This window comes from Silurus meridionalis, chromosome 15, assembly GCF_014805685.1.
Source record: "Silurus meridionalis isolate SWU-2019-XX chromosome 15, ASM1480568v1, whole genome shotgun sequence".
NCBI lineage: Eukaryota > Metazoa > Chordata > Actinopteri > Siluriformes > Siluridae > Silurus > Silurus meridionalis.
The window spans coordinates 13,709,080-13,736,333 of NC_060898.1; the positions used below are offsets into that span (position 1 = coordinate 13,709,080).

The 27,254-nt window shown below is 39.1% G+C and overlaps 1 protein-coding gene and 1 long non-coding RNA gene across 3 annotated transcripts; one reads left to right on the forward strand and one right to left on the reverse strand.

Moving 5' to 3' along the window:
- Nucleotides 1-934: 934 nt before the first annotated feature.
- On the reverse strand, nucleotides 935-24,505 carry specc1lb (sperm antigen with calponin homology and coiled-coil domains 1-like b). 2 transcript variants are annotated; one of them, XM_046867834.1, is made up of 15 exons: nucleotides 24,367-24,505; nucleotides 16,616-16,796; nucleotides 14,968-15,112; nucleotides 13,192-14,810; nucleotides 12,164-12,371; nucleotides 11,926-11,999; nucleotides 11,311-11,486; nucleotides 10,843-10,994; nucleotides 9,641-9,762; nucleotides 7,869-7,947; nucleotides 7,481-7,646; nucleotides 6,034-6,136; nucleotides 3,495-3,611; nucleotides 3,332-3,391; nucleotides 935-2,419 (listed from the first exon to the last, which is right to left on the reverse strand). In XM_046867834.1, exons 2-15 carry the CDS (start codon nucleotides 16,757-16,759, stop codon nucleotides 2,330-2,332), a joined length of 3,255 nt encoding a protein of 1,084 aa, XP_046723790.1. In that variant the 5' UTR covers nucleotides 16,760-16,796; nucleotides 24,367-24,505; the 3' UTR covers nucleotides 935-2,329. The 2 variants fall into 2 exon arrangements, with proteins under 2 accessions (XP_046723790.1, XP_046723789.1); XM_046867833.1 differs by having other exon boundaries at nucleotides 10,831-10,994.
- Nucleotides 24,455-25,874, forward strand: LOC124397937. The gene is made up of 2 exons (XR_006927988.1): nucleotides 24,455-24,593; nucleotides 25,710-25,874. It is a non-coding gene; the product is annotated as an uncharacterized LOC124397937 (long non-coding RNA).
- Nucleotides 25,875-27,254: the final 1,380 nt, after the last annotated feature.

Sequence of the window (27,254 nt, forward strand, 5' to 3'; positions counted from 1 at the left end):
ACTGAGAGCTGCGGTATAAATGACACCTGTGAGAGAATTTGCGTATTGCGTGCATCCTGAAGCACCTGAACAGGTCCTGGTTAACATTTTTGCTAAAATTCTTCAATTTCAGCACAAAACATTACCAGTAGTTATAATCATAATTTCCCAGATTTCCCCTTTTTGTCGTATTTAAAGCTGAATTTTACAGCTTTAAATACTTCACTTAGAGGGGTTTCAACACTTATGTTATTCATATTTTTGTTAATAATTTTAATATCTGGTCATCTACAGCGTATTCACCAAGAGTTGCAACACAACACAGGAACCTCTGTGTAAAAAACAATTTTTTTAATTATTATTATAATGAAATATTTCTGTGTAGGTCAGTACCGAGTCACGTCATGTGCAACTTAAATCCACAATTAATGACTCAAATAAACCAAATTAGGATTCACTTGTGGTGCTATAAAGGTACAAAAAGCGTCTGTTTAATGTTTAAGGTGCATTATGTACTACACATGTAATGAACAACTCACAATGATATACACCACTATAATACTTCAGTTTTAGAGCACAAAGATGATTTGCTATACAGTGTGATTGTAGATTTTAAAATGAATGAAAATAAATAGGACATTGGAGACTGAGCAAAGCATCCATAGAGACCCACATACAGGTAAATGTTATGTCTTAATTAAATAAAACCTGTAATGTCGCCTTAGTTCAAATATTAATGTGATTTTACCATTCAGGTCTGATTTAAACACATTTCAGGGTAAAAAAAAAACAAAAACAACCCTGCTTATGTGGGGGATGAGCTCATGTTTTACTTGTGTGTGTCCTTGGTTTCACCCACACACCCTGGTTAATGAGAACCTGTTGGATTTGTATGTGTGGTGACATGGAGTGATGTATCCCTGCTCTCAGTCAGGACCATTAACAATGGGGCCACTGATGGTCAGAATAATGATTTATTGGTATTAGACTCAAATGTCCAGGAATGTAAAAAAAACCCTGCAAAAAAGTCATTTACATCAAAATCCTGTAACTGATATTGATGGCAAAGCAAAAAATAACATCTGTAGCATCCCTCCTTGTGAAATAAAGAGGGAAAACCTGGTCAGATTGATACTTAGAAGAAGCTCCTAGATTTGAAAAGATGAGGGAATGAGAAACAAAATCAAAATGTAATACAATCTGAACATCATCTACCTCAAAAAATAAAATTCTGACGAACTTACATCTACACAAACTTGGCAAACAGATAAGTACAGAAGACTTTATAAAAAATAAATGTGTTGCATTGTTACACTACAAAGCAGCTGTTTAACTGGCCACATTAACATTGTTGGTCTAAACAGCAGCAGATCCTTTAAGAGGATTTGTGGTGGAACAGGACGACATTTTTACATGACAGCAGCTTTTTGGGGTGGGGTGGGGTGTTGATGGGAATGGGGGTTTACATCAGCTTTCACTCAAGGCACTATATATTGTAATGTACTGATTGTGCCTCTTCATTTAGGTTATTTAAGATGCTGATAACTTAAGAGAATTGAAATGTTTGGAAAAAATAAAAGCACTTCAATTCTTTAATATACAATAATAATAATAATAATACAAAAAAAAAAAAAACATTGTGTGTGGCTGCGAACAAAATCAATAAATCTCTTAATTCACTGATATTCCGTATGGTAAAACACAACTCGGTAAGAAATGATATCTTTATAATACAGTATTTAACGCAGTGCAGTGACATCAGAGCGCGTAGATATTTGAGCTTAAAAATATTCTGCGTGTGTGGAGCAAATTCACATTTTACTTCAGCGTACTATCCTACTGTGTGCTTTTTAAAGCAGTCTTAAGAGGAACGTGCTGAAGAACTTGGCTGTGTCATCTCCATAATAATGCATTCAGCACTTCTTAGGCACCAAGTGAGCGAGTGATCGTCAGTGGAGCTTGAATAATCCATAAAAACAGCTCTGAGTTTCAGTCTTTTCAGTTCTTCTCACCTGAAACTCCTTCACATTAACACACACAAACTGAGATGGAGAAGGTGAGGGCCTCGTTTACATACCACTCCATTGTTAGGCATTTAACCAGCACATGTTGTGACTGATTCTAGGTATAATAGTAGAACAGTTTTATAGTTATGGCCTGCCATTACATATAAAAGCTACACAACTCTGATTGTGATTAAAAGGGAATAGTAGCTTATAATGAGTGACATAACAAGTAGCCCTGCTTAGCTGTGACTCAAAGAGCAGTCCTTCAGCTTGAGTGTGGCAAAGTGTCTATGTAACATAGCACTTTAGCGCATGGACACGAGAGAAAGAGAAATGGATCCGAGTCAGGTCTCAAAATACTTGTAGATGGAGGTGACATACGTCATCACACTCTGCCAATCAGGTCTCTCTGTGTGGACCATCTCACTGATGTCCTGAGAGAGAGAGAGAGAGAGAAAGAGAGCACGAGAGACAGAACAAGAGAGAAAGATTGAATTAATACAAACTTGCAGTGGTAGAAGGGCACGCAATGAACATTTTCTGGATGGTTGTAATGTCCGCACTTAAATACATTATTTCAAATAAAAGTAGAATCTGGATTTTAGGGGTTTGGATAGGGACTATGGCATAGTTATGGGCTGGGCTATAGTAAGGTTATGGGTGGGCTAGAGATCTTTAGTGGTGTGAATTCAGATGAAATGCACACCATGATTTCACAGGAAAGCATTTATTTTGTGATTTTTTCCCCCCTCCAGTTTGGTCACTTGGCAATTTCCACCCACCAGCCAACTTGCTTATTCTACGACAGCTACAAGCCAGTAAGGATTAAGTCTAAAATATGCTAATATATATATATATATATATATATATATATATATATATATATATATATATATATATATATATATATATATATATATCTCCCTTTAAAACACCTGAAGTCAGCCAACAGCAGCTGTCTGAACTGCTGTATTTACATCTACACAACAACCATAAAGAAATGAGTGTGTGCATCCCACCCGCCCCACCCAGCAGAGCCAATTTTGCTGTTTCAGCTCCCAGATAAAGGTGGCTGTGTCATAATTGGTATTGAACCTTGCATTACAACTGCATTCAGGAACTCTGTGATTTCTTTTTTGTTTTCTAAATTGAAATAAAATATGTCAAGGATTTATTGTAGTTTTACATATTGTTATATTGTAATATTTACTTAATATTTATTTACAGTTAAGTAAACATAGACATGACTATTAAATCTTTTCTGTAAACTGTTCCCAGTGTATCTTGACACAAAAAATGAGTTATTGTGTAATAGTACGTTGAAAATATGTTGAAAATATACTCACAAGTGTAGATTTGATTCCCACACTTTCTGCTGCCTGGAAGGCCAACGTGAAATTTCTTCTCTGAGAAACACAAAACACACATTTATCAGATACAGTAAAAGGATTAGATCTGTGTGTGTGTGTGTGTGTGTGTGTGTGTGTGTGTGTGTGTTCGAGGCAACACCTTGTCCTGGCTGTTGAGCTCCTGATATGGGATGTGAGCAGGCAAATACGTGTGCAGCACGGCACAGAAAGCCAGACCGTCGTTCCAACTGCTGCTAAAATTAGTTATGTCTATATTCTGGGAAAAAGAGAGGAAAAAAAAAAGATTAAGAGTTTACTTTAATGCTTCATTAGTACAGACAAGTCAGTTTACATTATACTCAAGACTGGAGCCTGATTCAGACATATATAGACCTATAAATCTGATAAAGCCTTTGAAAGCGTAAACAATAAACTCGAATATATTACATACTCGAATACACAGTAGCATGTGGTAACGGACTTTTTTTTATATAACAACAAAAATAATGAACATTAAATTACAACTAAATTAGTACCACTTATATTTGTAATTGTGTGATAGGAGAGGGTCTTGTATCCTGGTTGCCTAGCAACACTGTTCTTACATCTTTAAGCACTTTGATGTTGAATTTAATGCTTTTTACAAGTCATAAAAGACATCTGTTTGAATCTGTTCGAGAGACTGCATAAGAAAGTGTGTGTGTGTGTGTGTGTGTCAATAACATGGCACCAGAATAGCTCTAATAAACACATTAGACTTCCAGTTACATGATTCAGTAAATTCTGTCAAATAAAAAAACACACATACAGAGTCAATAATGTGGAACAGCTTGTTTTGTTTGTTTTCACAGAGCCACTGATGCTGTGTGTACGTATGTGCACTTGTGTATCTTAATCCGAGTTACATTTTTGTAAACGAGATCCTGGTTGCATTTTGTATAAGTGTTGATGAGAGCTGAAGAGAATTAGGAATGCTTACATTTATTAAATTCATAAAAGTGGCACTGATATGTAGATCGCTTTTTTACTGTTAAGTAAATATTCATAGGAGCTCACTCATACTGTGAGCCGCTGGGGGTTCTTTTTGCCCCCCAAAAAAATGAAGTGACAACTCTTTAATGCCACAGAATATAGCAGATTTTAACTACATACGAGAGAGAGAAGGAAAGCATCAGCTTTTCTCCTCATCAGCCACATACTTGTGTTTCAGGACTGTGCATTCACTCGTCCCATGAGATCTCAGTCCTAAAGCAAACTCGGACGACTAAAATACATTTTTATATTCAATAGTGATTTATGCCTGCCCTGTCATGGTACATAGCCCAGTGTGCGTTTTTAGTGTTAGCTGGTAATTATGTTCCAGTGAGGATTGTGCTGTGGGATCCTTAAACCTGCTTTAAGAGAAGAAGACACAGACAGAACGCTCAGGTAAATACAGGGTGTGGTGACAGACGTCGGTTTAAAGGCAAACACCAATAAAGGCCAGGAGTTTGATAGGCAATAAAGACACAAAAAACAGACTCTCAAATGAATCAAATACAGGCAAAAACTGTTTAACAAGCGATTATCTCAAAGTGCTCTTCTGTATTTTCTTTCTTTGAAGTGGAAATGAAATTATATTCAAGGGAAGATCTGCTACTCAATCGGTCAGAACCTGTCAGAACCTGTCGCTTCTGAAATCCACATGGAAAATGACCTCGTTATCTCCTCATTACAGTAAATCAAAGGTAGTCTACTTACTGTCTATCATTTTTGTGCTTCCACAACTTGGAAAATAAAATGGATAAATATTGATCACTTCTTGTATACTTTTATTCCATGGCTAATAAGATTTCGCCGTGTCAGCTGTATTCTGCCGTTTAATGATGTCAAATGTAGCCTTTGAGAAAGCATGTCGAGTAACAAGTTTCACTGCACAATTCTTTGCTCATATAACAGTTCACATTCCCATCATATATATTATATCTCCGGCCTTCATGCGAATGCACCTGTTCCCTTGTACAACACGCGCACTGGCAATCGATATCCATTTCGCATGATTCATACTCATAACAACCAATTAAAAAAGTGTCATATTTCGGAGACAATTTATCAAATAAATGCACTAATAACCCAAGCCCGTGTCCCAGTTTGCTCTTGAGGACTGTAAACAGATCATCAGCAGTACATTATCAGGTCAAGAACAAAAAAAAAGCCAGATGGTTAGATTTTGCTGCCACTGCTGAGCCAAGTGATGTGTGAGTACTGGAAAAGAGCCAGCAAAGACAATTTAGTTTTTTTTCCCTTTTTTCTTATTGAGATTTCTTGGCCATTTGATTCAAACACAGCTTGCTTTCAGCAGGAATGGATTCTATCTGACTGTGAGGTCCTATGTGCACCTTTGTATTATATTAGAAAAGAAAAAAATAATCAGTTTATTTGCACACACAGTCCTGGAAAAAATAAATAAATAAAAAAAGTCATGTTATTGTGAACACAGCTAAAATGACCTCCAAAGCCCATTTTCTCTTTTCTACATACAATATTAATAATTTCTTATTATCCTTTTTATAAATTGGGCTTACAGAATTATACTATAACCATCCTTTCACTATGTGCATTTCTCCACCAATTTGTTTTGTGCCATTTTCATGGATTTTGCCCCAAAAAAAAAAAAAAAAAAAAAAAAATCAAGAAAACCAGTTAGTATCTCCTCATACCTGATACCCTTCCGTCTTCTTCTGACACCACCTCAGAAGAGCGTTTCTTTTTGATCCTCCGTATTCTCGGGCCAGAGCAGCGAGTGGGTCCTTCCTCTCCTCTCTGTGCAAAACACAACAGGGTGAAACTTTAAAAACCACAAATAATAAAATACATCTTTTTCATTTAAACTTAAGTGATTTCTAGTTTCAGAAAACAACTACTTCATATAATAGAAGGTGGCCACTTTTTTTTTTTTCTTAAAAAGGTTTATTCGAGGTCATGACCACACATGGACCATTCCTGTAAATGTCTGTTATGAGGGAATGAAGAAATAAAAAAGTATTTTTTTATGAAAGTCCTGTGGGAATTAGTCATCCTGTATCAGCTGAAATGTATCTTAGTGGTTCATTTTAGGGTCATGAATGATTCAGGGGTAACTTGAGGTGGTTCTACTGATTGAAACACACACACACACACACACACAAAAAAAAGCCTCTCCACATCTGTTCGTCTTTGCATTAACACTGTTATTTTTTCGGTATCACTATAATTTATTTGCTCAGTCACAATCAGGGTTGCCAGATTGGGGGAGCTACAAGACAGCAGTGAGCCAAAGTAAATCGATACATTAGAATATATTAGTAAAAACGGTATTCATAAATGATAAGAGTAAAGGCATGTTTGACTAAAATCCCAGCTTTAAACACAGGGACAGGATCTAAGTGACTAAATTAGACATAACGATACAGAACATTCAGGTCAAGTTTAGTCAGCGTGTCATCACTGAAGAACTGTTGGTAGTCCAGACAGTCTAAAGACAAACTGAAGAGTTTTAGGTGATGGGATTTTACACTACTTATTTGCTTCATTAGTCTTATAAATCTAACTAAAAACAAGTAAATGCCTTAAAGAGAACAATGTGGACATGTTATATATTTAGTGAAGTCCATTTTAGTCCATTTATTCACCTTATTGTGAGTTTCTTCTGTCTGATAAAAATAAATAATACATAACCTCGTTCTCACAGTCTCATATCGTTCTACTAAGAAATGTGAAATAGGCTGATTTAAGGGTGTATGATATATTGAGTCAAATCCTGATTCAGCTGGTATGCTGTGAGATACTGTGAAATTCTGTGAAGAATTCAGACCGGAGTAACTGCAATTTATCATCTTTAAGTGCAACAGTTTTATTGATGCTGGAGGCTGCTGAGTGTCAACAAACAGGGGAGTTTTCAGAAGAGTCAGGACACGAGTACAAGGGACATGGACAGGTTGAACCCAAAAAAACCCAGAATAGTCAGGAAAAAAAAAAACATGACAGCGAGACTGGACAAGACAGAGCCCAGCATGAGATGAACAGACCAGACAGAGACAATGAGACAAAGAAACAGATGGATAGGAAAGGACCAATAGACAGAGCGGGGAGACATGAAAGGAGGAAATATAATCAGATGCACCCTACCGTAGACGGCCACGTGTTGTGGGCGTGACAGAAGCTGTGGGGGAGGAGGAGTTTGAGGACAGTGAGAGTTGAGGGGAGGCAGAGCCTAACGTGATGATCGAAGTGGGGTTTGGTGAATCAGTGACCGACATGTCTCTCTTTAGCTCCTCGCTGCTCCTGCGAGACACTGTCACACACAAAAAACAAAACTTTTGATCAGCTTATTGTGTCTGAAAAAAAATCAGACGATATCTTACGGGCGTTAATAACAAACAAACAAACAGAGACTCCAAATGATCAGCAACTGAGTAAAAAAAAAAAAGAACACCATGAGCTCTTATTGCTGTGGCTCTGTCCCACATTGCATACTACGGATAGTAGGTCAGAACTGTACATTTTCAGTACGTACCTGGCATACTGAGCTCTGGGTAGCTGTTTCTCTTATCCACCAGTGAGGAGAGCGTTTTGGGCGTGCTGATCGTGTGTCTCTGTAAGACAAACAGATAAAAAAGCAAACGCTGAATTAATACACAAACCTGGTGAAGCTATTACCAAGACCTTCTGCAATGAACATCTGCTTTACTGATGTGAGAAATGTTTTTTTTATATGCATACACACACACACACACACACACACACACACACACACACACACACACACACATACACACACACACACATACACACACATACACACACACACACCTTCTATTTATCCTTTTTATAACACTGCTGAGACATAGCAAGGTCTTATAGCTGCTGATCAGGACATCTGTGTGATTTATAAACCAACACAATAAACACAATTTTGGCATCGAAAAAGCGACGACAGTTTCAGCAGGACTGCAAAACACAGTCATTATTTATGAAAGCCTCCAAAATCCATGACTGCAATATAATCGTAGTATTTATAGCAACGAATCTCATTTTTTGAGAACTCAGCCAAAAAGGGAAAAAAAGAAAAAAATGATCAGACGTGCTTGGTGTCTGAAGTTCTTTCGTTTTTATCTGGTGCTACAAGGATAAGATATAACACTGCATTTAAGCAGGATCATTATACAGCTTCAGGAGCATATTCCTAGTCAAATAATTATAGAAATATCTCTTTTACCTGTAAATATGGATTGGCTGTACAGTTAATAAATAGTATCTGATAGTCAAGAGACCATACAAGCACCGTTCTTTGCAAAGATTATTTTCTGAAAAGGTACAAAAAAGTACCGCTCTAGGAACAATAAAGCTTAGATCGAAATTAATCTAAAATAAATTATTACTTTTTTTAGCTTTTAAAAATGTAAAATAAATAAGATCAATACCATTTTTGTAGACTGTGATAGAATAAAATGTACAATCAAATAACAACAACAGAGAAGGGAGAGAGAGAGAGAGAGCGTGAATGAACCCAGGTCTTTCTTTACAAATAAACAAAAGTATATTAAAAAAAAAGTCTCGTCCTGCAAGAAAACATCCTGTTTCGGCAAGTAACCAAAAGAAATTCCAGAGAACAGCCGTGTAAGAGGGATGGGAAAAGAGATGAGCTGTAAATCTTTTAGGCTCAAAGGACTTTTTAAAGTGAAGAATGCAGACATCTGTTAAACCAATCCAGAGGCAGTGTGCATTATGCATCCACTCTCCCTCTGGGGTTTAAAAGAAGTGGAAGAAATGCACAAACAAACAGTTAAGCAGTGTTAAATCAAAAGTGTTTATTTACTGTGTTTTCTGAATGATCAAATGTTTTAGTTCTGAAACTTGATTACATTTTATTACATTAAAGAGACCGTCAGAGTTTTTGAGAGCTTTCAGAAACACACTGCGACCCCTACTGGCCACAGCTGAAATGGCATTCATTTAAAATGAACATTATTCAAATTCCTAAAATTTTAACTAAAATTGCTGCTTTGAACGTCATAGACATTTATTACCTATTAACAACTCCAGTAACTACACCGTTTTATTCTGGTGTAATAAGTATTATATTTTACGTCATACTATTACTTTACTTTTCCAGCAGCTATAGTGATCTGCTACTTCATTAAAATGCAAGAATTCAGAAGCATTATTGTAAAAGCAGTGACGGGACAAACAGAACCTAAAGTGTCAGAAGGTTTAATGTTTAAAAAGTCCTGCGAGTAAAGAGAGGAGAACTTCTTTATTATTAATTTCTTTCCCTTTTTTTTGTACCTGAATGGGGGACACGGCAGCAGCTGGAGGGGTTTTCATTGGGCTTGGGCTGAGAGGGGTTCGAGAAATAGCAGCAGCAACTACAGCTGGAACAGCGGACGCGGGACTGCTGGGAATAGGGCCTGGAAAATACACACACACACGCGCACACAAAATTAATTATATCCCTTACATCTAATGCAGTCTTAAGCAAGCACAAAAAGATGAATTACTCAAAACAGAACTTGGGTGATGAATTCTTAATTAGAAGGAACCTTAACCTGAAAAGAAAAGAAAAAAGCCAATGAATCTCATACTTTTTTTTTAACTACTTGTGGCAGTGGGGGTGTGGTCAAGCACTAGTTTGTGATTGAAGGGTGGAGCCCTGCCAAAAAACACTTAGTGAAACCTAGCACATGTGTATGATGCTCACTACTCCCTTCAATCACACACCTGCTACCACACCCTTATATACTGTTAAACAATAATTCATTACATAAAACAGTTTCTAAATTAATTCTTTAAGAATTATACAACCTTCTTCTTCTTTCAGCTTCTCCCATTAGGGGTCACCACAGCCGATCATCCGTCTCCACACCCCCCTGTCCTCTACATCTGCCTCTTTCAAACCAACTACCTGCATATCTTTCCTCACCACATCCATAAACCTTCTCCATGGTCTTCCTCTTTTCCTCGTTCCTGGTGACTCCATCCTCAGCATTCTTCTACCATGTGCCTCCTCTGCACATGTCCACATGTGCACGGTCCCTCTAATTAACTAATTTCTAATCCTGTCTATCACTGTTACTCCCAATGAAAATCTCTAGAATTATTTAACCAAATTCCTTTTTTAATAGAAAATGTTTAATATAATATGTAAGAAATGTCTTTCAATAGGTTTTCGGTGAGCTTTAAACATTAAGGTACATGTGAGCAGATAATTTCCCTTGAGTATCTAGTGTACAATATAGGGTCTGCCTTCTAATCCACACAGGGAGAATTAAAAATAAATAAAAAATTCCTGTGTGAGGACAAATTGAAGATGGTGTGTTTACACGAAAGCTGGGTCAAATTTGTACTAAAGATCAGCAATAAGAGAACATTACTGTGAGTAATATATTTGATAAAAGCAAGAAATGCCTTCAAGTACGTGCTCAACTGTTCTTGTTCAACTGTTGTACAAGCAGTGTGTGTGTTTGTGTGTGTGTCACCTTGGGACGCACTATCAAAGCTCTTGATGAGAGTTTTGACGGTAGGCGAGGGCTCTGATGAGGTGGAGGAGCGACGACTGAGCCCCATTCCCTGCCTCAGCGCCGCCAGATCTCTCTCTACTGCGTTCATGTAGTTATAGACACGCCCACGTTCCTCATCCTGCCTAAAGCACAAACACACCCAGTGATTTTACTATTTCCATTTAAAAACACTATACATTTAAAACCACAAAACTTTAATTTAATTGTCCAGTGTCCTGGTTTAGGTGTTCGCTGTCTTTAGTTCCCCTTCTGTATTAAGTTCACAGTAAAGTTTTTTACTTTTAACTGAAGGTCTAAACGAGAAGGAAAAGAATTCCAGAATGTCTCTCTACTACTGTTTCATTAATGAAAACAACCTCTGTACTTATTCTCACACACAGCTGGATTTAAACATGCAATGAGATGGAAAAAAGTGGAAATGGAAAAAAGGAGTTTTACTTCTTGGTCTTGAGCTCATCTAGCTCTTTGTTCATCTTTTCGTTCTTCTCCTGAGCCTCCTGTAGGCGGCGCCGCAGGTCCCCGATCTCCTCCTGAGCCTCGGATTTGATGTCGTTGGCAATGACAACAGCAGTCTGGAGATCGGCCTGGAACTGTCTCCACTCGGCTGATTCCTCCTGCAAATACAAGCATTTTAAAGGCTGTCACATCTACACTTTATGCTTTTTCACCCACACGGTGCCAGTGGGCTAACAAAAGAGCCAGTTCTCTTGGTCCAGCCTTTAAACACTTTCCAATTCAAAATAAATAAAAAAATAAATATAAAAAAAATAAAATAAAATAAAATAACAGACCTGAGCAAACTAAATCAATCCAAAAGAAATGTATGAGCTGTGTAAAAAAAAAATGCCATTGCATATTTTTGAATTCATTAAAACTTAAATTTGTGTGCCCAGTAGCCCTTCAGTACAGTACTTTAAACTTTAGTTTATTTGTACTTACTCATTACTAAATGACATTTATCAAAAAAAAAAAAAAAAAAAAAAAAGATCAAATTAGAGATTAAGATTTTTACAGGAAGACAGCAAAAGAAATCGTGAATCAAAAGATTATTACCCGCAGTTTCCGGTGAAGTGTTTTAATCTCCTTTTCCATGTCATATTTTTGGTCGTGAAGTTTTTTTATAGAATCTAAAAAAAAAGAAACAAAGAGGTGAACTGGGGGCAAAAATCAGAAACACAGCATTAAAATGTGCCTCAATAGCACCCCTTAGTGGTCACACACACTCTAGTGGAAATGACAGTGTTGATTAGCATCACCCGTTTTAATAGTTACATTGTGTGGCCTGACTCACTTTCCAGGTCCGAGATGATGAGGTTGTCGTGGAGTTTGACGGCACGATGCTGCTCCACCTCGTCCTCCAGCTCGAAGATGGTTTCTTTCATATCGGCAATCTCCGTATCCTTCTCTTCCAGTTCTGAGCACTGCTGCGCTAAAGCACGCTTTTGCTCAGTTAGCTGTTTCTGCACATCATCCCGGAACGACTGGAAATCTGCCTCGAGCTAGAACACACAAATAAATAATCATATTTTATTATTATTGAAAGAATCCCATACCGTCACTTCCAATCAGAGTGCTTACGTAGCATTTTCTATACCTATATTGTTTACTATGAAGTAAGTGTTAGTAGGTGTCGCTCTTAAACAAAAAAGTTGCATCAAGTGAACATTTTGTCTTGAACGTTGATGTGTTAGAAGCAAGAAAAATGGATTTGAGCAAATTGTGATGGTTAGACGACTGGGTCAGAACATCTCCAAAACTGCAACTCCTGTGGGATTTTCCTGGTCCGCAGTGGTCAGTATCTATCAAAAGTGGTCTACGGTAGGACCAGTGGTGAATTGGCAACAGGGTCATGAGCGGCCAAGGCTTATTGATGCACATTGATTGTGGGGAGTGAAGGCTGCTTCAGGTGGTCCGATTCCAACAGATGAGCTCCTGTTGCTCAAATTGCTAAAGAAGTTAATGTTGTTAACGCTCGAAGGATCAGGACTGTTTTTGGCACCAAAAGGGGAACCAACACAATATCAGGCAGGTGGTCATAATGTTATGCCTAATTGGTGTAAACTATTGGAAGAAGAATACACTGTGGATAAACTGTTACCTTGGTGCTGATCACTTATATATGTTTGTTCAAGCAAATATAACGTTGACCAAACTAAAGAACTAACAGCTACACTACATGTCACTGCTGATGCCACCTCTGCTGCTACTTGTGAATAAAAACAAACCAAAAAAATGCTTAAAAACCACTTTGGCTTAATTTGCAACAAGTGATTTCAAGGTCTAGTGATTTCAAGGACTAGGTGAAATACTGATACACACCTTTCTGACTGCATCTTTAAGCTGAGCAGCCTCATTGCGAGTGTGCCCCAGCTCATCCTGTAGCTCTGCTGCTTTGGTTTCAGCTCTCTCTTTGTCCAATCTCTCGCTGTCCAGCAGGGTGCGTATGTCAGTCTTGTCCCCTGCACCCTGGATGGAGAGGAGTTGGGCCACTCTCTGCCTCTCCTGTTCGAGTTGGAGCCGACAGCGAGCTAGCTCGGCCTGCTCGTCCTCAGACTGCATCCTCATGCCGTCGAGCTCGACAGCAGTGGCTTCGCGTTCTCTTCGCTCCAGCTCAGCAGCCCTCTCAGCCAGGTGCACACGCTCTTTCAGGGCTCCCATAAGTCCCTGCGATTCAGCGTTTTCCTGTTCGGCCATCTTCAGCGCACTGCTCAGCTGCTGTTGCACACCGAGAAGCTGCTCCCTCTCAAGGCGCGAGTTCTCGTTTAACTCGGTGTAGCGTCTCTCCAGCTCTGTGTAGCGGCTGCTCTTGGCGTCCTCGTCGTCTTTGGCGTACACTACGCGATGCTCATCTAACAGGCCGCGCAAGTAGTCCAGCTGTCTGTTGTAGAGTTCCAATCGCTCGCCTTGCTGGCGCAGCGAATCCACCAAGATGGCACGCTCTTCACCCATGCGCTCATTCTCTGCACTCAACTCCTGTGCAATCTGCTGAAGGTCTGCAAGCTCCTGAAGTGTGGCCTGTAACTCCTCCGCTGTGCTGTGTTGACTCTCCTCCATCTGGTGGATGCGCTCAGTCAGGCAGGCCACCGAGACCTCACTAGCATTGGCGCTACTTCCCCGGCGTGAGCGGCGTCGGCCTGGAGAGCCACCTTCTGAATCGGATGAGGAACCACAACCAGATGGTGCATCTAGGGCATCATCACTAGACATCACAGCCTGGCAGGGTTCACTGCACTCACTGTCCGGAACATCGGGAGACCCCACTCGCCTCGCCTCCGAAAGCAGGTCCTCGGTTGAGCCCCTGGCAGAACCTTCAGTTGAGGAGGTTCGAGTCCCTCCATCCCCACCACTGCTGCTGCCCCCACCACTGGTTGTTGGCTCAGGACTGAGAGAGGCACAGCGCAGTCCTTTCTCAGGACTGTCAAGACGCTGCTCCAGTGAGAATCCTAGAGCATTTAGCCTGTCCTTTAGCATTCGATTCTCACTCTTCAGCAAGTTGAGCTCTCCACGAATGCCCTGGTTCTGGTCCTGCAGTAAAAGAAGGGTCGACTCCACGTCAGCAGCACTTATGCCAGATACAGCTTCCTTCTCCTGTGGCAACTCAGCCTCACACTGCTCCTCTTGCTCAGGGGAATCCTGGTCATCCAGGCCCAGCTGAGCCCGCATCCCACGCAACTCGGACCGCAAGTGCAGGATCTCAAGGTCTTTGCTTTTGGCCAAACCCAACAAGTCCTTTACTCTTGACTCTAGCATTGCTTTGTTGCTGATATCGTAGCGCAATTTACCCGACTGGGTTTCAGACTCGGTCGAGGTGCGGCAGCGGGAACGCTTCGAAGCCACAGAGTTCGAGGGTCCAGACTGCTTCTTTGCAATGCTGGTTTTCTCACGGGTCACTCCAGGTTCCTTTAATGTAGAGGACATCCCACGCCTTCCCGAGGAACCTATATGAAAAAAATATATATTGTAATTGAGAACATTATGTTTAGATTAGATTCAATTTCAAACAGGTCTGCTCATATCTTTATTTCAAAATACAACCAGACACATTACATCAATACAGAATAGACTTATTCTGGAGCCCAAATTGACTCCCAGTACCTGAGTTGGCCTTGGGCTTTGTCTCAGTGTTGTTCTGAGTGGTGCTGGCACTCCTCTTGCTCCTTGTTGTAAAGCTGCTGGCACTGGCCCCCGAGGCTCCTCCACTTCCTGTGCTCATGGCTGCAAGGTCATCATTGCTCTTTGTCTGGATAAAAATATTACATATTGTAATATTAACAGAGAATAGATGTACCATATTGCATCTATGATACTATTACACAGCATTTTCTTATTCCGAAATATAAAGCTGCAAAGTATTAAGTGCCATTTACCATGGAATTCCAAGAAAGTGAGAATGACTGGTTTTATGTTGATAAAATAATTACAAAGCATTAAAATCAATCAAATCTCAAGCAATTTTCATCATATAATAGGTCTTATTGGTTTAATAGATTCTAATAGACATTTTCCATAAAAAACACTACATGGCCAAATGTTTGCACAACCCAGACCATTAAGGTTGAGTTCAAGGCTCTGTAGAGGCCACTTGAATTCTTCCACTGCGTCGTTGACAATAGATGTCTTTCATGACTTCGTAGACCTCATTTTGTGCTCATGGGGAATGTCATGCTAGAACATGTTTGGGCCGCTTAATTCCACTAAAGCTGAATCTTAATGTTACAGCATACAAAGACATTCGAAACATGTTTATGCTTCTACTTTTGTGAGAACAGCTTGCAGAAGACTCGCATATACATGTGATGTCCACATACTTCTGGACATTTAGCGTGACTGAAGTCTTCTATTAGGATATAATAGTTCCAACTCTTTAAAATAGGTTTGAGCGTTACTAGTTTCCGTTAAGTAGTTTTTCATCGGTTCATCATGGAGGTGTTTGGGTTTTTTTTTAATATTTTTATTAAAGACCCTTTTGACAGTGCCTATAACAGTTGTGTGTTAAAGTGTTTTAGGAATAGTAAGACCATTATCAAGTTCATAAAAGCTGATTCAATTCAGGCAACAATTTTTAACATTATAGCTTTAAAAGCTATTTATATATATATATATATATATATATATATATATATATATATATATATATATATATATATATATATATATGCTGTTTTATAGCTAAATACCTTAGAAAATCTCACCAGTAACATTCAGCAAATTTCTTGGAATACACCGATCAGGCATAACATTATGACCACCTGCCTTATATTGTGTTGGTCCCCCTTTTGCTCTCAAAACAGACCTGACACATCAAATATTAACAGCATTAACTTCTTCAGCAATTTGAGCTACAGGTCTGTTGGATTGGATCACACGGGTCAGCCTTCGCTCCCCACTGCCCATAACCCTGTTGCTGGTTCACCACTGTGCCTTCCTTGGACCACTTTTGATAGATTCTGACCACTGCAGACCGGGAACATCCCACAAGGGCTGCAGTTTTAGAGATGCTCTGACCCAGTCGTCTAGCCGTCACAATTTAGCTCTTGTCAAATTCGCTCAAATCCCTACGCCTGCCCATTTTTCCTGCTTCTAACGCTTCAACTTTGAGGACAAAATTTTTACTTGCTGCTTAAAATAGTCCACTCACTGACAGGTACCATGATGAAGAGCTAAAATCAGTGTTATTCACTTCCCCGGTCATAATGTTATAATGCCAATGTTACAAAAAGATTAAACATCCTCTAAAACAAACCTTAGACAGAAGGGCTGAGTTCTGGTTCTTGGTACTGCTCTTTCCTCCGGTGCCCATAGTGCCACTGGGCTCTGGTTTGCCCGGAGGTTTAGTGGTCGTGGTGGTTTTGCTGGAGGCAGATGTGGGCCTGCTCGCCTTTTTCATACTGGGCTCCAAGTTCTTGATACATTTACGGTGCAATCTGCAGAGAGAGAAAATGGATGAACACACCACGGTGGTAGGAGGATCACTAGTGAAGTCTGTTCGATCGCAGGTGAATACTGAATGAAGGCTATTCTCTGTATACAGTTATATATTTTTCTTTCTGTACCGGTCAGATTTCTACAGTTACCTTCCACCTCCTTGTAGAAGAGCAAGCTAATTTAAATTCCCACTAGGCGTGAATGTGTTGTGCATGGTTTCCTGTTAGAGAATGGTTTCTAAGCCAAACGGTCCCAGGATAGACCCTGGATCCACTCTGATTCTAGCCAAGTTAAAGCAATTACTAAAGATGAATGAGCACATTTAAAATGGTCCAGTCAGCACTGATAAACACTACAAAAACCTAAAGACATAAAAAATACCTGCTGGATTTTTTTTACTGGAATCAGTGCAGTCCAATTCATATCAACAATTAATCAATAAAATAACAGCTTCATGGATTATCTGACATGCAGAAATTATGCTCTTCACATTGCATCAAAGACAATAGAATCTGCTGGAAGGCTGTCCTTTCTATCAAATTGATCACCAAGTTGCTTAAAACACCATGACACCCCTCTAACCCTATTCAATATGACAAGCCCCAAAAATCCTGCCTTGGAACCTGAGAACCTTCTCCAACCTTTCGGCAACAACACAAAAAAAAAAAGTGTCCATTACCTAATTGCAGAAGTCGTCGTTTTCCTCGGAGAACACATGGTCTATTAAACACTAGCACTGTGTGCTAGACAGTCATAAATACCATCGCAGTCCTTTCTGGCTCTATTTATACACAGAAAACTTTCGAAAAGAAGCGCCGCTGGACCGTTTGAATACATACACACAGTGTGATTGGAGGACGGGGTCCAGAGGGAGGCTGTAGCTGCTTTACTTATCACATCATCACGGCCGTTAGTGGGGCCGAGTCTTGCTGAAGTTCACCTTCAATGCCCTTAAAAGGCTTTAAGAAATCTGAGCAGGCACTTAAACATAGTACAGGAAAGAGGTCACTGATCAGAAAGAGTGTGTGTGATGCAGATAATGTACAAAAAAAATAAATAAATAAAAATCTATTTTAAAATTGACAATGTAAGGAGTAAACATGTAGCTGGTCTTGATGAATTTCACACGTTCCCCAAATACATTTCTCATTTAATGTTATATATTTAACACCTCACATGATTAGTGTTAAACAGACTTCTTCAGAGTTAAAGCATACGCAAACAGACTACTCAGGAAGTTATTCCTGGATAATCATCTGCATATTCTGTGAATTAACATGCCAGTTCTGTTATAGGAAGAAAGAAGACTCTAAAGATAGAAAATCTAGTTGAATTACATCGAACAGAGGTGACAGATGATCAACGAGTGGTCATTAGATTCTGGATCAAGTCTTTCAACTTGTATAAGCAATAGCTGTGAAATAAGCTGAAGTGCTGAATATAGTGTGGAGAACTGTCTTAAATTCGTAGTTGTGTCACTATTCTTCTTTTTTTTGCCAAGAAAAGCCACTAAATTTGTCTAGAAAGTCACAGAATTAAACAGTCACTAAGCTACCAAATTTTCTCAATATACCTTGAAAAACTTGCAGTGACATGTTGGGAAAGCTAGAAACAGTGCTGGTTTGATAACACTATCTAACCACAACTATAACAGAAACTTCTGCTCTAAAGCTGCTGATTAGAAGTTAAAACTTTCACTCTGTTTCGAATTTAGAATTCATTTTAGCTAAATATTGATTTTCCACCACTTTTTTTCCCTCATTTTCAGTGTTGAATAATTAATTTTGTACACATTACTGCTTTGCTGAAAGTTTTTTGGCAACCTTTTTATTATTCATCACAGAATTGGGTCTAGGTATCACAATAGGACATTCCTGCATATGATCCAGTTCTAAATGTCAGTGACTAGACAAGATCGCAAGTGATCCGGAAATACAAACCCATTATTTATTTTATATATTATATATATATAGAGACACACACACACACACATATATATACAGTTGAAACCAGATATTTACATACACTTCAGAAAAAAACACAAAAACGTTTATTTCTTTACTGTCATACATTAAATCAGAGTAAATTTTTCTGTTTTAAATCAATAAATATTAACATATTTTTAAAATTTTTGTTAAATGTCAGAATCGAGCAAGGGAGAATTTATATGTATTTTTATTATCACTTTCATCAAAGTCAGAAGTATACATACACTTCCTTAGTATTTGGTGGAATTGCCCCGAAACCGTTTCACTTGGGCCAAACGTTTTGGGTATCCTTCCACAAGCTTTCTACAATAGTTTGCTGGAATTTTGGCTAACTCCTCTTGACAGAACTGGTGTAACTGGGTCAGGTTTGTAGGCCTTCTTGCTCGCACTAGCCTTTTCAGTGCCGCCCACAAATTTTCTATGGGATTGAGATCAGGGCTTTGTGATGGCCACTCCAATACCTTGACTTTGTTGTCCTTAAGCAACTTTGTAACTAATTAGGAGGTATGCTGGGGGTCATTGGTCCATTTGGAAGACCCAAGCTTTAACTTCCTGGATGATGTCTTCAGATGTTGCTTTAATATATCCACATAATTTTCTTTTCTCATGCCATCTATTTTGTAAAGTTCACCAGTCCCTTCTGCAGCAAAACAGCCCCACAACATTATACTAATCACCCCCATACTTGACAGTTGGGATGGTGTTCTGAGGCTTTAAAGCTTCGCCCTTTTTCCTCCAAATATCATTTATCATTATGGCCGAACAGTTCAATTTTTGTTTCATCAGACCACAGGACATGTCTCCAGAAATTAAGATTTTTTCCCTCATGTGCAGTTGCAAACTGTAATCTGGCTTTTTTTATAGTGGTTTTGAAGTAATGGCTTTCTCCTCCCGTATTCGTTTTACTGTGGATAATGACACTGTCTTACTAGTTTCAGCCAGCATCTTCACAAGATCTTTTGCTGTTGTCCTGGGTTTTATTTGCACATTTCGCAACAAAAAACATTCCTCTCTGGGACTCAGAATCTGTCTCCTTCCTGAGCGGTATGATGGTTGTACATTCCCATGTTTTTTATACTTGCGTATTATTGTCTGAACGGATGAACGTGGGACCTTCAGGCATCTGGAAATTGCACCTAAGGATGAGCCATACTTGTGGGGGTCAACAATTCTTTTTCTGATGACTTGGTGGATTTCTCTTGATTTTCCCATGATGTCAAAGAAAGAGGCTATGTGTTTGAGGTGTGCCTTTATATGCATCCACAGGTGTGCCACCAATTAACTCAAATGGAATCAATTAACCAATCAGAGGCTTCTTAAGCTCAGAATGGAATCATCTGGAGTTTTTTTTTGTTTAAAGGCACGATAAACTTTGATGAAAGTAATAATAAAAATACATAAAAATTCTCCCTCGCTCGATTCTGACATTTAACAAATGCAAAAAATGTTAAAATTTATTGATTTAAAACAAAAAGTTTACTCTGATTTAATGTATGACAGAAAAGAAATAAAAGATTTGTGTTTTTTTCTGAAGTGTATGTAAATATCTGGTTTCAACTGTACACACACACACACACACACACACACACACACACACAGGTACCTCAAAACAGAAAATTTCCCCATAAGGAATAATGTAAAGTGGGATAATTCGTTCCGAACGACCCCAAATAATAATATAAAAATGAAAATACAACCAATATGCACTATTATTTAGTTTTTTTAGCATTTAATAATGGTGCCTTAACATCTAAAAAAGGAAAACATTAACTTTTTACTGGGTACCTCAACTTTGAGAAGAGTGAATGCTGGCATGATGGAAATGATGTTTGGAGGAGAAGAAGGGAGAATTATTGTTTGGAAGGAGACTAATCATCTTACACTATGATATTGGGCAGATTGTCACCCGAATCACTGTTATCACATACTGTTACACTTTGCTTCGATTTACTGCTTTTGGCCTTTTTTTTTTTTTTTTTTTTTACATTCATAGTGTATGCGATACTGTTCAGTGATGAATATGAACGTAACAAAGACATGGCGATAAACACAGTGCTAAGACAGTGCTCTGACTATGAATTGAAGACGCTAACTGAGGGTTGAGAGGCGTGGGAGAGCGTATGAGGTGGTGCCAAAGAACCATTTATCCCGCGAGTTTCGGATGAGATTTGTATTCTGAATTTACGAAAATGTGTATAAATTTCAATCCGTATTCGGAATTATACGTATTCGGTGGCATTCGTATTCAGAGGTAGCATTGTATATGTATCTTGACATTGTGATTTGATTCCATATGTTAACAACCAATTTAAGGAAAATATACAAAATAATGTTCTCAATTAGTCTAAGATAATAAGTCCCTCTTATACATAAATATTTTCCAAACACTTTTCTAAACCAGCCTATGGTTAGAAAAGTGAATAGCACCATGCAGGAAGATGCACAGCCAAAAACCACAGACATCACAAACTATAGCATTTAAAAAGGCATTTTTAATAAAGAAGTTTTTGTATAGAAGACCATACAAGAACAGGTACAAAAAGCCCTTGTGATACTCTATCCAGTTGTCATTGTATAAACCACATTATGCACAGAGCAATGCAGAGCTGATGACTGCAGATTACAATCCAGCCTAAACACCCACATGCTTTACCTACGCCTGTACGACAACACGCGCCTTCAAGCAGTGTGCCTTGCTGAGGAAATCAGGGTGGAGGAGAGCATCGAAGCCCAAGTAAAGTTCAGAAAATAACAATTTGACGATCGCGGCACTATTTTTTCGGCGCGAACGAGCCCAACACAGAAGGAGAAAATGGGGTGGGTCTCGTTTTAAATCCGACACAGTGGCTCCACCTCTGTAAATAAACATCATTAAGTGCTGCCAGCTCAGCAGGCCTGACTTTCAGCACGCTGGGATTTTTCCCAGAGCACTGCCAGACAATAACAGTTAGTGGAAATCATAACATAGTTGAAATTCTGAGACGAGAAGAAGAGAGGGCCAGGGGAGAGGGGGAGGAGAAGGGGTTGAAAGCAGAGGGGAGGGAAGCTTAAACCAAGTCGACATGCACGTGCTCGCTTCAGCCCACAACAAACCACAACCACAAAGTATCCGAATCCCTACAATCATTTACAGATGGCTATCAGACACAGACTCCGATTTCTGTTCAACACGCAGAAAATAAACCTTCGATATTTGAATACAACAGCTAAGATGAAAATGAAATGCCTGCACAGTCCCTTTGCCCCGAGTGAAATTAATCAACAGTAACTGTTCAATATGTCAAGTCTTTATTTTTAGCTAGTAAGTACTAGAAGCTCATAGGTAACTGTTTCCCGTGTCGGCTGTGTGAAGTTGCTCAATGTCTCAAACAGACTTTCTGAACCGTTTCTGGCACCGTATGACACACTGTCATCTGTAAACACAGACAAAAGCAATAAAGTCACACAGCTGAGTCAAGAAGACACAAGGCGCATCATGTACGTTTACGGTCACTGAATAAAGGAACTACTAAGGAAGTTCCTTGCGCTTTGCTGTAAATCAGAGCTTCGCGGCATGTCACAGAAAAAATTATTGAGGCCAGTGCTGCTGTTTACATGCCATGGTGTTTTAATAGCCAGGCTGCAGTCCTTCATAACCACACACTTCTAAACCGCTGTAGGAATGAATGAAAGCGCTATGTGTCTTTTTTTTTTTTTTTGCTTTCTTTTTAAATCGACACATTCATAAAGTGCCTCGCCCCATAAATGCAGAGGAATGAGGTGATGTGGAGAAACAGTGTCAAAGAACGCAGTTCTAAATAACAAATATCTGAATTGAAGACTACTAGGAGGTGGTTGGGGGCTAACAGTTATTCACAAAGTCCCCACCGTCAATGCTTTAAAATAGTCCGAGGTAAATCTGCAACGTTTCCCACACAGGAAAGTATTTAGGACACGGGGGTTTATATTTTGTGGTTTTTCCAGTAACATGACAAACTGCATTTCTTTGACATATGAACCTCAAGAGAGAGAAGAAACAGAAACGACTGGTACGACAGTGCTATAACAAGTCTCAACGATGTCCCATAACATTAGATGTAACTCTAAAATGGACAAAAAATTCGCTTTACAATGAATCATTTTTTTTTTGCCGCCAACACCGAGTTTCGCTGAGTTCAGGCTACATCACACCACCCGAGATTCGATCCTTTTCCTACAATAGCAAGCCCTAGTCATACTTTATTCCTTACTTCTTACACACGTTAGCAGCTCAGAGCTAAATAGAAATCTCTGTGCACCGTCCAGGCCTCTAGTAAATTTATTCCAGACAACTGCAAATCATCAGCTCTAATGGGAACCTGAAAGTTTCTGTAAAGCACAAAGCAGCTTCACATGAAAGATTCACTGCTGCTTTTACCATCCAGACATTGAACTAAAGTGAACTGGAGCGTCATAAAGAGCAAAAAAATAAAAAAGCTCACGCTCGGGTGAAGACAATACGAGGAACTTGGGTGTTTCTTATGCTTTTTATAATCAACTCGTTTTACTGTTGAACACTTTCTTTTACACCATTATTAAGTTCACCAAATTAAACCTGACCTGAAACCATTTGAACTATTTGGCCCTGCCTGACAATTCGCTACTGTTCAGTGCGACTCATTTTTAAATATTAGGAACTTTGTTTTTCATTATGACTCATATTTGTTAAGAAACGAAAATAAATATGCTGTACGGTACGTACTACAGGACAGTCTTCAAGTACTGTGATAGAATAATTGCACATTGTAGTCGTTCTCTTATTACGTGACGCACACAATGGTGTATTGTGCAATGGTGTATTCTTTTCTGTCCAAAATTCCTCACTTTTCTAAAAGAAATCAGGAGGAAAAAAAAGCACGCAGGATGTGTCTTAGAGGTGGTGAGAAAACCAGTGAACTCCTTATGGTGAAATAAAACACATAATGCCAGGGTCGAGTACATTATGGATACAACCATTAGACAGGACAAATGGTCAACAAGGTTAAAGAAGATAACAATAAATCTGTCTGAATATTCTGGAGGTGATCTACATGAAATCATTTCACTTATAGATGTAACAATCTGCCATTGGAATAATTAAACTAGGTATAAATGTAATTACCATGTTTTGTTAGGATTATAAATAATAAATATTTCTAGTATGAGATCAACACCTTATGGAAATGTTTCCTCTCAATGAGACTTTCCGTCTTTTATTTAAAAACAAAATCAGAAACAAATATGACATATTTGCATAATTTGTGGCATCCTAAAAGCCTCCATAATCTGATTTCACTTTATTAAACTATAGAGAATATAATATAATGGTCTACTTTCTGATTATAAGGAGGATTCTTTTTAGATATTAAATCAGAATCTTATAAGATCAAGAATCTTATAAAATATGAAAATGCCGACCGGAAATTGCGTCAGTGATTCCCTATGAATCCCGAACTCTTTTTTTTGTGTTACTCTGGAACATGAGGCCTCAAAGTGCCGCTGTTCCCTCACACCAAACCCGAGCCCCAGCCCCGGTCAGCGCCATCTCCAAGCCTTCAACCCTGCAGAGAAACCTCGGTTTTACCTTCAGACACTCTTTTCCTTCCAGAGATCGGATGCGATAACGGCAGCCTTTTCGCTAGTAATCCATTGTAACCAGGATGCAACAACTTCCACCCTTTATATGTGGTTTCTAATCCGGGACAGGACGATCTTCCACCCGGTTCCTCTAGCGGCTCTGCTCCAGCTTCAGTCTGAGGCTCATCAGGAGAGCAGCAGCGCCGACTATGTGGAGTCAAACTGCATGAGTCGGTGAGTCGCTTTTTGTCCAAATGACATTTTTCTCAAGAAAAAACTCTTTCATCACTTCAAATAAAAGTTACGTTAATTGTTTTATTATTCTTATCATATTGTCTTTGAGTTATTAAATATCGATAGAGCTGGTGAAGTAAACTTGGATTAACACTATATACGAGGACAATTCAAAAGAGTCGAATCAGTTAAGTTACTCATAAAGGCCAGACTCCTGACGAGCTCCTCCCTACCGGAAAAGTAAGCAGATTTAAGAATAAAAGTCACCCGACGCTATAAGTTAGTCCACTTTACTGTTAAATGGAGTCAGTATAATAAGAGTCTTTTCTTAATTACAATGTCTTTGTTATAACGAGCATAGGCGCTGCACGCAAAAGCATCTGGGTAAGGCTCTGGGTTACTGATCAGAAGGTTGGGGGTTCAAGTCCCGGTATAGACAAGCTGACATTCTTGGGCCGTTGAGCAAAACCCTTAACCCTTTGTGCTCCTGGGGGGGCGCATCACGGCTGACTCTGACCTCTGACCCCAGCTTGGGACCTCAAACTGGGATATGCGAAGAAAGAATTTCACTGTGCTGTAACGTATATGTGACAAATAAAGGCTATTAATACATTAATTTTTTATCATTCAATTAAAAGAGAAGTAAAATCTATGGTTGGGCAAAAAAAAAGGGATTATTTAAAAAGGTAGTCAATTATATGTCTCATGTTGTACATTCTATTTTATTTCTTAATTCTCTTTTATATCCTGCCATTTTTCAGTTTTTTACCCTTTCATTTATTTAATTATTATTGAAATGTATGTAATGGAACGGTCATAAAGAGCATGTGTGAAGGATGTGTTTGTGGATCTGTTACCTAGTGGCTATATTTTTTGCAGTACAGTGTAGTATTGTAGTAATATTAATAAACAGTTATACTGTGTAATAAAAATCTGAATTTTAGGTTAATAGTGTGCAGTTGTATAGCTGTCAAGAGTGTTACTAAGAAATTAACTGCAATAAATTGATAAATCACATAATACATTGTGTGTATTGTTTGTGTTTGTCAGGGTTGTGTTGAACCTTGCATTTATCATACAACCTAAAATATGTGTCTCTGTGTTTTTCACATTTAGCCTTGACTCTGAAAGTTTGGATTTGAGGGCTGCATGGAAACAGTCAACACAATCCCAACAAAGTAGAACTGAAGCAGTACATACATGTTCTTTTATAGTTTTGATGTCTGTAGTATTAATGTATCATGCTGAAAAGAATACAAATAAAGTAAACCCACTAAAAGAGATGGTGTTCCAAATTAATGACTGGAACTATATACTGTATATGTGTGTATATGTCTATCTATCTATCTATCTATCCATCTCTCTCTCTCTCTCTCTCTCTCTCTCTCTCTCTCTCTCTCTCTCTCACAATAAGAAAGAGCTTTATTGCTAAGTATGTTTGCACTTGCAAGGAATCTGTTGTCGTGACAAAAGATTCCAGTTGCACATTTTCTAAAGTAAAAAGGAAATAGCGCAAAATAAATGGCTTGGATGTGAGAAATCCAGGGTGATTTTTTTGGGGCCCTTTTTCTCACTCTGGATGTATACAGTTCTTAAGGTGTGGGCAGGGAAGCATCAATAATACTTTTAGCTATTTGAACCTCTCTGTAGTCTTCTGATGTCTGATTGTGTAGCTGAGCCAAACCAGACAGTTAGTGAGTAGAACTGTTTGAGCAGCTCTTATGGCAGGTTAAACTTCCTCAGTTGTACAGGAAGTACATCCTCTGTTGGGCCTTTTTAACAATGGAGTTGATGTGATTGTCCCACTTCAGGCTATGAAAGATGGTGGTGCCTAGGGACCTGTATGACTCCACTGCTGTCACAGTGTTTTCATGATGGTGAGTGGGGGGAGTTTTCTCCTGAAATCCACAATTTTGAGCGTGTTAAGCTGCAGGTTGTTATGACGGCACCTCGTTTCTAAATGCAGATTTATCACCGTTCTTAATGAGGCAGATGCCTGTAGTGTCATCTGCAAACTTCAGAAGCTTGACTCTAAAGATGCAGTCGTTGGTGTACAGGGACAAAAGCAGTGGGGAGAGAACACATCCCTGGGCGGCACCAGTGCTGATAGTAAACCTGTTTGACACGAATTACCACAGTCTCACTAGCTGTTGCCTATCTGTCAGAAAGCTGGCGATCCACTGAAGGTCGTACTGAAGTCCACAAACAGGATCCTCAGGTTTCCATAAGTCCCCAGTTTGTCCAGATGTTGCAGGATGACGTGTGTTCCCATGTTCAACGCATCGTCCACAGACCTGTTTGCTCGGTAACCAGAGTGCAGGGGTTTCAGCAATTGTCCATTGATGTCCTTCAAATAAGCACCAGTCTCTCAAATGACTTTGTGACCACAGATGTTAGGGCAATAGATGATAGTGATTTTTTATTTCTTTGGGATGGAGATGATGGTGGAACATTTAAAGCAGGTAGGCACTTCACACAGTTCCAGTGATCTGTTATAGATCTGTAAAAAGATGGACGCAAGCTGGTCAGCACAGGGTCTTAGAAAGTCTAGTGAAACTCCGTCTGGTCCTGGTGCTTTCCTTCTTTTTGTTTCCTGAAGACCTTACACACATCTTCACTGATCTGAAGTACAGGGGTGGGGGGGTATGCTGGAGGTGTTGA